Below are 10,748 nucleotides of genomic sequence, written 5' to 3' on the forward strand. Positions count from 1 at the left end.
AATAGTTTATTTCAGAAGCCAGAATCAACAAAAAGAGTTTACCAAGGGTTTTTAATTCAGTAGATTTTCTAAATGATTTTGGTAAATATATTTTTCCTTAGCTCTATAAAACATTTGCTCCTTTATCTCCTCTCTCACCCACTACTGCTGATAGAAAAAGTTCCAAAAGGTAGAACATGCTAATAGCATTGAGATGTCATGTCAGGAACATTTAGTTACAAATATTAAGTGCATAAGTTGTAGAGTAATATAATAGTAAAAGTATCATTTAATTAATACGTATTTTATTTCTAAAAAACAGGCTGTGGGCCTTGCAGAAATTTGGGTTCAAGTTATTGTCTTGGCTTGGGGTTGGTGAACTTTTTCTATAAAGGGCAGGCCATCCGGTCTTCTCCACAACTGCTCACCTTTGCCATTCTGGAGCCAGAGCAGCAGAGGTTGTGTGTAAGGAATGGGTGTGCTATGTGCCATCTTCATTCACTACAGCAGATGGTGGCTTTCTGACTCCTGCTCTTGGCTTCTCTGTTCCAAACTATTGTAGTCCCTAACTCCACTGGTTCCATGATTTCCTTAAAGAATAAGAAGCATCACTTTAGTACTGGGAGAAATAGGACATGTCATAGGTCAAAAATTATTGGAAGATTCGCTAGTTTGTAGATTGCCTTTTTAAGAAAAAAACTTTTTTCTTATGAAAAGCTAATGGTCTGTTTCTTTTATTCAAAGGATTATCATCCAGATAGACAAGATATTCAGAAATCCATGACTGCCTTCAAAAACCTTTCAGTAAGTAATTGAGCATGTTATGGAGATTTTTCTCATTCATTATCATGGCAATTAAATGTAGAAATTGTTCATCATCTAAAAAATGATAAAAAATTGCAAAGTATAATTTGAGTTTACTCTGATGAAATAAAAATATATAGTAAATATATAGTAAATTCTCATTCTTTACTGGGTTGCGGACACCAGAAAAATGAAATAATTGCTATAATGCTTAAAAACGATTTAAACATATTTTTAACCTACGTCTAGTGTACTTAGTGATAAGAGTGTGAAATGGAATACTGGTGATTCCATTTTATCTGTTGTCTTACTGTCTGACTGACTATGTTTCTGACATATGCTCCTTATTTATAGCACAAGTAGTACTCCCCTCTCCCCCACCGCCTTCTCAGTCTTCTGTGTTGGCAGACACTGATAAAATCAGAAAATATTTTTCTTGTCCATTCTACATTTCTTCTTCTAAAAGTGGCAAGATATGCTATATTTTTTCTAAAACAGTGTTTCTTACTCCATAGTGGTTGTGTGCTCTGCCTTTCTCGACTTGATATTATACTTGTGAGTTAAGCAAATTGTTCAGTAGATTGATTATATGTCTTAAGAATTAAGATGTAAAGCAATATGGTCAAAACTTACGATTTTGGAAGTTTCTGTCTTAATAGTGTTCTCCTGTGTCTCTCAGGCCCAGTGTCAAGACGTACGGAAAAGGAAAGAGCTAGAGTTGCAAATCCTGACAGAAGCCATCCGGAACTGGGAGGGAGATGACATTAAAACCCTGGGCAATGTCATTTACATGTCCCAGGTCATGATTCAGTGTGCCGGAAGTGAGGTACTGCAGTGTGTGGCTATGGGCTCGGTACTAACACTGCCATTCCACTGTGCAGAGTGGATAATAATGGTGGTGGAAGAAACACATGAGGGGACGCCAGCCATGTGCTGCTGGACTAATTTTGTTCTTATTCCAATCTCTCAGTTCTTTTCCCTGAAACCGTTAAAATGTCTTAGATAAAAATTGAGTTAAGAGCTGAACATAATTTGTATAAAATAAAGCTTTTTGTAAATGTTTTTTGAGTTTCCTCAAGATTGTAAATACTTTACAATTTTTTTAATGACTCTTTTCAACCATGAACCTCTTAGGGCAATAAAACTGAAACTTATAATGCATATTCCTTCTTGCCTATGAAATTTAAAAATGGTATTACCCCTTTAGGGTACTAGTTTGGCTACCATAAGAAATCATGACTTTTTAATAGGCTCCATTGATCAAAGAAAAAAAGATCCATATCTTTCCAGATTGTTTTTTAATTATGCTTTTTAACTTTTATTTAAAAATCGATGGAAGCGTTTCCTAAAAGATTTTCTTTGTAATATTAGATGTACAAAACATTAATAGGTGCTGCTCACATAATGATTCAAAATTGTGATCACGACAGATTGTAAGTAGTTGTAAAGATTTCTTTTTGACAGATCTTCTTGGAGCCTATGCTCTGAATATTCATGATGTATGTTGTGCATCTTTAAGAGGGGAATATAATAAGTAGTTTTCAGTCACTTTAAAGTATAGAACCTCTTTTTCAAGGCACTTTACTTATGGTTAGTGTTCTGAGGTATTTGCTTGGGGACAGTGCTTACTAGTATTTCTTTACTTTTGTGGGCAGTGGTAAAATGGCACCTTGTGACAAGGGCTGTCTGCATTTCTCTTCTATGTCTCCTTTTAGGTTCTTGGGAATTTTTGTCCGTCAGTTATGGTCTCTCTGGCACTTTGCTTACCTTATTGAAATGAATGATTTTTAATACATAAATAATATTTTTAAATCTTTCATGTAAACTAGATAAAGTTTACATGATGGATGCAAACAATATTGAATTGATATATCAAGAGTTTTAGGGAAGTGCCAGGAGTTTCTAGTAGACCAAAATTGATTTTAACATTTCATCTTACCCATATTTTAGTATGAAGGGTCCATCTGTTCCTCCCCCAACTAAAATTTTACAAGTTCTTTTGTTCTGTTTTCTCTCAATAATAAAAAGAAAATTTTAAGCTAATTAAAAAGAGTTAATGGCAGAGCTGAAGTCCTTAACTAAATTTTTAAAAAAGACATTACGTGGACTACTTGTGAGTCTAAGAATTCATTGTAATTTTGTTTCCATTTAATTTAGTTAAAAAATTTTGGTAGAGAGGAATACCTAAGCAGGAAATATAGTATAATGTGTTATAAAGCTTGATAAAAATATTCTCACATCTCTATATGTTTTTTAAAAAAATTATTTGGATTTGTTTGTTCTTTTACATTAGGAAAAGAATGAGAGATATCTTCTACTCTTCCCAAATATTTTGCTAATGTTGTCTGCCAGTCCTAGGATGAGTGGTTTTATCTATCAGGTAAAACACATTTTAAATTTATATTTTATTTACTGCAGAGCTGAGAATCATTTCCAGACATATTTTGAAGTTTCATATTAAATGCTACATATATCTGTGTTGTGTGTAGTGTTATGTGCGTACAGCTCTTGTCTATTTTTTAATGTCATTGTGCAAACAGATCCTCGTAATTATTTCTAAGCAAAAAAAGAAACAAATGAAATTTATAGACCTACTTCCTAAGGACACAGACTACAGAGGTGTAAGTCCAGCTCCGTCACCACTTGATGTCATGTCTTGCGGTTGCCACTTCTTTCGGGGTCATTGTGGTGCCATGGTGGGTGCTACAGCAGGCTGGCTGGGTTGGAACGGTGCAGGTTGAGATGCTTTCTAAGTGGTATAGCACCTGAAGAGACATTGGTAGATGTCAGGTAATGTAAGTAGTAATGAATGGTCATTTAACCTCTGTATTTTTAATTGTTTCACTGATTTTCTTTGAGAAGATGTGAGAGCTGATTTAAGAATAAAAGTGGGGATCTTTCCTGGTTTTGTTTTTCTTCTTTTTTTTTTTTTAACATTGTTGTCCCTTGGTATCTGCAAGGGATTGATTCTAGGACTCCTCTTGGATACCAAAATTCGCTGATGCTGCTCAAGTTTCTTATGTAAAACGGCATAGAACAATGTATACAGTCAGCCCTCAGCATCCATAGATTCCCAGCCGCAGATCAAAAATACTGTTTTTAATCTGCAGTTGGTTGAATCTGTGAATGTGAAACCTGTGGATGTAGAGGTCTGACTGTAATTTTAAATGGTGTTATTAAGTAGATTATATTTTCCCTGTATGTCTAATAGGTACTTCCGTCAAGGTTGCATTGCTTTTTTTTCTGTATAGTTATAGAAGCTAATGCCTTTCTCATCAAAATTTTAAGGACTGGCCAATCACCAGATACTGCTGAAACAGAAGTCACCACTTTATTTTCTCTGAGTTGCATTTCTTCAGAACATAGTATGTTGTTTTGTATCATCCTCAGCAAAAACTAGTGAATCCTGAGTCAAAAATATCTAGTTAGTTTGTATCTCCACATAAAGCTTTCATCCAAAGAGGAGTTGTCATCACACAGTCCTAAAGGAGAACTTGAAAATTAATATAGACAAACCCAGAAAAATAATGCCTCTTAATTTGTAAGGCTGCTTCTGAGCAGATGTCTGTAGTTGATATAGCAGCTACTCGGGTTCCCTCAGACCGGCAGCTCCTGCTTGGTTAAATGACCCCGATAAACATAAAGCTGAGTCCTTTTAGTTTTATACCTCAAGAATCTGAGATGGGACCCTGCTCTGATCTAAAGGAGCAGAGATTGCCCTTTGGGACAGGCTCAGGCCCCTAGTGACAAGGCTGGTACACATACAGCATTTGCTGTGAGTGGTGGCATTGACATGCTATGCGAAACCTCATGCCACCAATAATAGGACCTGTTTTCCCACTCAGCACAATTTCCTGGGAGTTGTCTGAGTGCTGTGACCCATAATCTGTCTTGTCAACATTTATTTCTGGCTTTCAGGAACATTAAAAAACATTAAATCCAGCAAAAACCAGAATATTCTATCCACTAGTATTGATTTGCTAGATTAAATGCAAACACAACTTTATTTCTGTAGGACCTCTCAGAGCAACTGATAGACTTCTGTGCATTATGAATCTTGGAAAGGAGAGTGCAGTATACAGCATTTTTCAAATTCATCCGATCACAGAAGGACCAAGCACTGTATACTGTTCCACAGCCCAGGCACTGTCGATGTGGTAGACTGGCTCATTCCAGCCCTACATGCTGTAGGATGTTCAGCAGTACCTCTCTTCTTCTGCCCAATAGGTGTCAAGAGTGCCCACCTCTCTGTGACATTGCAAGTGTACTCTGTAGGGCAGCATGTCCCCCTTACCTTGCAGCTTTTGGAGTTACCGAGAGAGTCCTTTGCAGGCAGCTTGGCCCCAAACACTGATATACTCATCCTAAAGACTTGATTGTTCACTGGGTACCATGGTGTGTCTGTCCATAGAGTCATTTGGTCCATGCTGACCTATCCACTTAACCCCATGTGCCCTGACTAGCTAGGCTACTTAGCTGAGGCAAGAAGGGTTATTGTTGGCAATGCAGCCACAACACGATCGTTGGACCAATAAAACATGATAGTATTTTTTATGTTTTAATCCTATAAACCGAAAGTAACCATAAATGTTATAAGTTGTTTGAGCTCAGTAATGTTTTCTTAAGGGTGGACATTTTTGACAGGACCAAATTTCAAGGACCTTTTGGTGTGAACCAAATGTCTCAGTGGATGTTTTGGACAGAACCAAATGTCCTGCAAGGCCATTTGCAGCCCTTTTCTGTTATCTCTCCATCAACATTTTCCACTTCGATTCCCTAGTCCTCTGTTTTCAGAATGGACAGGTCGGCTACTGTTTCCTGCATTTTGTGCAGCTCTAGCGTAACTACTGACTTCCTGTCTGGTAGACAACTAAGAATAACTGTTGTACAATTCCTCTTGATCCATTTTCCCTCTTATTTGGTCTTCGAACATGGAACTTCTTCTACATTTCTTTATGAGGCAAATCAGTGCTTCCTTTCCATAAACACACCATTTAAAATAGCTACCATAGACTCTAGTTTTTTTAATCATAATGTGTAATTTTTTGTGTTCTCATGTTTATATTTAGAGTAACTCATCAGATGGAATGTATTTGTGTTCTAGTTTGCTACTCTACCTTTTTGCTGGCTGAATTTCTTGATTATAGTATTTTTATTTGAGATAGAGGTTTTTGTATTATGCATGCATTTGGTACAAACGAGCTTTTGTGGTTTATAAATGCAGTTCCTCTGCCATTTCTAAAATCATTTAATATTTATATTAATAACGGTACCTTCTTTACTAGAAAAGCACTAATTGTTTTTTTTTGTTGGGGGGGGCTCTTTTTTAGGGAAAGCTACCAACGACAGGAATGACAATCTCAAAGCTTGAGGACAGTGAAAATCATAGAAATGCATTTGAAATATCAGGTGATAGGCACAAACTTTGTAGATGCTATCTGTCATGGTGATGAGAAGCAGCTTACCATTACCATTCTTGTTTGCCTATTTCAGAGGGCTGATGTCTAAGCATTATTGAATTATACTCAGGGTGTATGTATGTGCATGTTCGTGCTTTCCACCTACTTTCTCATTTCAGCCTGTTTTTTCTCTTCTCTTCTAGGGAGCATGATTGAGCGCATATTAGTGTCATGCAATAACCAGCAAGATCTTCATGAATGGGTGGACCATCTACAGAAGCAAACGAAAGTCACATCTGTCAGCAATCCCCCCATCAAACCTCATTCTGTGCCGTCTCATACCGTAAGGACCCCCATACTTTTGCTTCCAGACTTCAGGGTTAGCCTTTGGTTGAGTTGTCAGCAAGTAATCAAGTATTTTAAAGCATAATCAGTATCTGGATCAAGAATGTATAAAATAATTGCCTTGTATATCTCTGCAAATATTTGCTTATCTCTATTGAATAGTGAATCGCTTCACAATGATCACTTGTGAAACAGCCCTATTTATGCTTCCTCACACTCAGTGGCACTTGGATAGGAGGCTGCTTCTGTGCTCAGAGTGGGCCTCAAAAACTAACTTATGGTGGCTTTTCAAATAAGACCTCAAGAGCCTCTGGTCCATAGATGCTTTCTGAGAGTTTTAACTGTATTTAATATGGTTCATCAACAAACAAAATGGAAACATATTTATGATGATAGAAAGGGCAGGATTCATGTTGAAGGCATTAAAATGTACTTTTTCACTGTTTTGATTTTAAGAATCTATCTTCTACTTAGAAAAGCTCAACAGGTCTTTGGCTTTTTAGATACTTAAACATTTCAAAATAGATCACGAAAGTGTTAGTATTTAAAATTTATTTGGTGTTTTCTGCTTAAGATATTGAATCATTTTAACATCTGTCATCTTTATCAAACTATGTTGAAGAACCAGGCACAGCTTTTTATAAGCGACTTATGATTACACAACATTTCCAGTTAGTTGGTAGGTTTTTCTTACATCCTTATTAGAGTGTTCTGATTTTTATTAGGACTTTTCCTTTCACAAAATTCACTTTTGCATTGATTATCCTTAGTATTAAAGTTTTAGCTCAGGAAGGATGGCTCTCGCATAACATTCTTATCACAATATCATTGTCTTAAATTTCTTAATAGTTTGGAAGCCAAAACTACTCATTTGCTTTAGCCAGTGTTTCATTTTGAATGGCTCTGCCATTTATAACTTTTTCATACTTTAAAAAATACTAAAGTTGCTTAGCTTTCATGGGACTAAATTTATTCCAAAGACATATGTATGTACATGTATGACAGCCTGAAATGATATAAAATTTTGTATCAAAAGTTTGCTCTGTAGTTGGACCCTGGCCTCTCATATTCCTTTTCCTGTTACCCACTGGCAAGGGAGTTGCAAGTCTCCACCCTGCTGGAGGGCACTCAGTGTTTCTCACAGGCTTCTGAAATGTGCATTCTTCTTAGGGAGTTGTGTGTTTTTTGTTTTTTCTGCGTGTGTGGAGGGGATTACATATATCTCTTGACTTTTTCAAGGAAGAAGAAACAATACCAGGTATTACTGTGAGATTTTTGCCAGAAGGAGTGTTATGCATAATTTTCTCCTTTTGTATTTAGTTTGAAAAAAATTATTTTGTAGTAGTGTAGCATATAAGACACATGCATGCACCAGGACAGGCATGTGGGTACTGCAGAAAGTTGATTGCTCTTGTTCTTGAATACTCTGGTATCGGCTGGTGCTGGGGTTTCCTTATGTTAAGGAGGTGTTTCAAATATTGTTCAGTTCTTTCTAATGATGATCTTACTCAGGTTTCAGGCTCACAGAAGCACTCAGTTCTTTCTCCTCTTCAACATGCCTTATTGCATTGGGCTAATTTAAAGTCATTGGCTAATTTTGAATTACTTAATTTATTTAACATTTTCTCATTTAATTGTCAGTTTGATGGTTTTCCAGGAATATAGACCTCATTAATAATATCTTCCGAGAAATTAGGGTTCTATAACTTTGTTTTGATTAAAGCTGATTTTTTTTCTGAGAAAATAACTTGTTTTATACCAGAGAGATTGGCAAAATTTTTCTGTTAAGAAATAGATAGTAAATATTTTCAGCTTTACAAGCAATATAGTCTCTTGCAGTTGCACTTTTGTAACAGAAGCAGCTATCAACAGGAATGAGCCTGGCTGTGTCTTTTTTTTTTTTTTTTTTTTAACAAAAATGGGGGTCAGGTCTGAGTTTTGCTGACCATAAAATCACCAGATAGTAATACTTGACCGGGGAGGATTATCTTCCCTCATAACCACATCCCCGGTATAGGGAATGCTTGTTCTTTTATAAAATTCTGATATCTGTACTAAATGAATACCTTTTTGCAAATGTTATTTCATTGCAAATAAAAGTGGTGGCAGAGTGTCCAGGCCTCCTGTCTCCAACTTCCTGCTGCCTCCTAACCCAAGCTTGGCTGTGGCCTGAACCAGAACTATGTGGTGGGGGCGGGGGGAAAGGGGATCGGGGTGCGGACTGTGCTCTGCTCAGACATCCCAGAAACAGACTGCTGGGAATCAGAGATGCAAGAGAAATGGTAACCTGGAGGTTATTTCACTGGGTTTATTTTTAAAAATTAGCAGAATTAGGTATATTTGGTTGAGATTTCTTTGATGGTCAATGTTCTTTTTCTGCCCTTTTTTACTCTTTTCCCTGGGCAGCTCCCCTCCCATTCTATCACCCCATCCAGCAAGCATGCAGACAGCAAGCCAGTGCCACTGACACCCGCCTACCACACACTGCCCCACCCCTCTCACCATGGCACTCCACATACCACCATCAACTGGGGGCCCCTAGAGCCTCCGAAGACCCCCAAGCCATGGAGCCTGAGCTGTCTGCGACCTGCACCTCCCCTCCGACCCTCAGCTGCTCTCTGCTACAAGGAGGTGAGATCCTAGTGAAAGCGAGCGTGACTTGATATTGGGGTAGGCGTGTTTGGTCATTCTGTGCTTCATTTCAGTGAATTCAGAAAAATGGAAAATCACATATTTCTATCTGTGACATAAAAAATATGGATCAGCTTCTTCAGAACTAAAGAATCTCTTGTCTTTGTTCTTTTGTTATTCCCTTCTGCTTTGGGGGGCTGGGAGGCCCATGGAGACCCTCATGGCAGGGCTTGTGCAGCATCAGACTCTCTCTTTGCCCTTCATGGAGGGGTCTTTTTTATGCTCACCATGGCCCTGCCTTTGTTCCTGCTGCCTGGAAGCTGAGGAATTAGAAGGCTTCACATGGGCTTCCTCTGGGCCTCTAGCTGAGCCTGAAATTATTTTGAACTTCTGGTTTGTGATATGTCTCACTTTATTTCTGCATGCTGTTCTTCTGTGCCTTATGATCCTTTTTCAAGTTTGAGATTTTTCCCAGGAACCCTACCTTTTGTCACCAGCTATTTGAGATGAAAACATGTACAAATAAAAATGGAAGAAAATTAAGACAGCTCTCTTCTTTATGTAAGAAGTTTTTGTGCACTCTGCTCTTTTCTAATCCAGCATGTATTTGTATCACGTGCAGTTAAAATACGATTCCTATCCATAAATAAGTGTTGACAAGTTTCCCACACTTTTGTACTAGGTTTCATACATTAAACCTGCTTTGTGAGGAAAGGAAGTGTCTTGAGAAATATGTTCTAAGAAATATTAGCTGATAATCGAAATGAGTGTGGTTATCACAAGTGTGAGTGAGAGCACATGAGTGTGGGTATGAGTGAGCTTGAGTGAGCTGAGTGTGGTCATCACGAATCTGGTTACCCAGAGTGGTTATTGTATGAGTGTGAGTATGAATATGGTTATAGCGAATGGTTCTGAGTATGGTTATCATGAGTGTGAATGTGAAAGTGATTATGGTTATGAGTATGATTATTGTGTGAGTGTGAGTATGGTTATTATGAGTGAGAGTATACTTATTGTAAGTATGGTTATAGTGAGTATGAGTATTGGTGAGGATGTTTATCTTGAGTGTGAGTATCATGAGCAGGAGTATAGTAAATATGGTTGGTTATTGTGTGAATATGGTTATTAGTATGAGTGTGAATATGGTTGTGAGTGTGAGTATAGTTATTGTGTGCATGTTAGCATGGTTATGTATGAGTATGGTTATTGTATGAGTGTATGGTTATTAGTGTAAGTATGATTATGAACATGAGTGTGAGGGAGGATGGTTAGCACAAGTGAGTGTGAGCATGCTGAAGCACTATTGCCTGGTACAAGTCTCCACATCTAGTTGAGCCACATTTGCTAAAGGATCTGGAGCAGACCCTCCATCCTTGCGAGCAGTCCTAAGACATGTAGAAAAGTACTACATAAATTATAATCAGTCCTTTACATTTTTTATTAATGAATTTTTTTATGACATATCTCTCGCTGGTGATCATATGCTCAGGTCAGAAATTTCTTTATCATGGCAATTAAAGATTATTGGTGTTCTTTTGTCTGGTTCAGTGTTTACAGATAGTACAGGCAAGCACTGGTGGAGATTTTATT

The 10,748-nt window shown here is 37.5% G+C and overlaps 1 protein-coding gene across 3 annotated transcripts in view; it reads left to right on the forward strand.

The window, feature by feature from the left end:
* ARHGEF7 (Rho guanine nucleotide exchange factor 7) overlaps positions 1 to 10,748 on the forward strand; it is a 135,192-nt gene that overhangs the window by 101,628 nt on the left and 22,816 nt on the right. For all 3 annotated transcript variants that reach the window (XM_011373940.2, XM_011373943.2, XM_011373944.2), the window contains exons 11-16: positions 724 to 783; positions 1,463 to 1,609; positions 3,077 to 3,163; positions 6,114 to 6,192; positions 6,386 to 6,525; positions 8,934 to 9,158. In XM_011373940.2, coding sequence (XP_011372242.1) covers positions 724 to 783; positions 1,463 to 1,609; positions 3,077 to 3,163; positions 6,114 to 6,192; positions 6,386 to 6,525; positions 8,934 to 9,158 — 738 coding nt within the window. The remainder of the gene's footprint in view (positions 1 to 723; positions 784 to 1,462; positions 1,610 to 3,076; positions 3,164 to 6,113; positions 6,193 to 6,385; positions 6,526 to 8,933; positions 9,159 to 10,748) is intronic.

This window comes from Pteropus vampyrus, unplaced genomic scaffold (assembly GCF_000151845.1).
Source record: "Pteropus vampyrus isolate Shadow unplaced genomic scaffold, Pvam_2.0 Scaffold236, whole genome shotgun sequence".
In the NCBI taxonomy this organism is placed as follows: domain Eukaryota; kingdom Metazoa; phylum Chordata; class Mammalia; order Chiroptera; family Pteropodidae; genus Pteropus; species Pteropus vampyrus.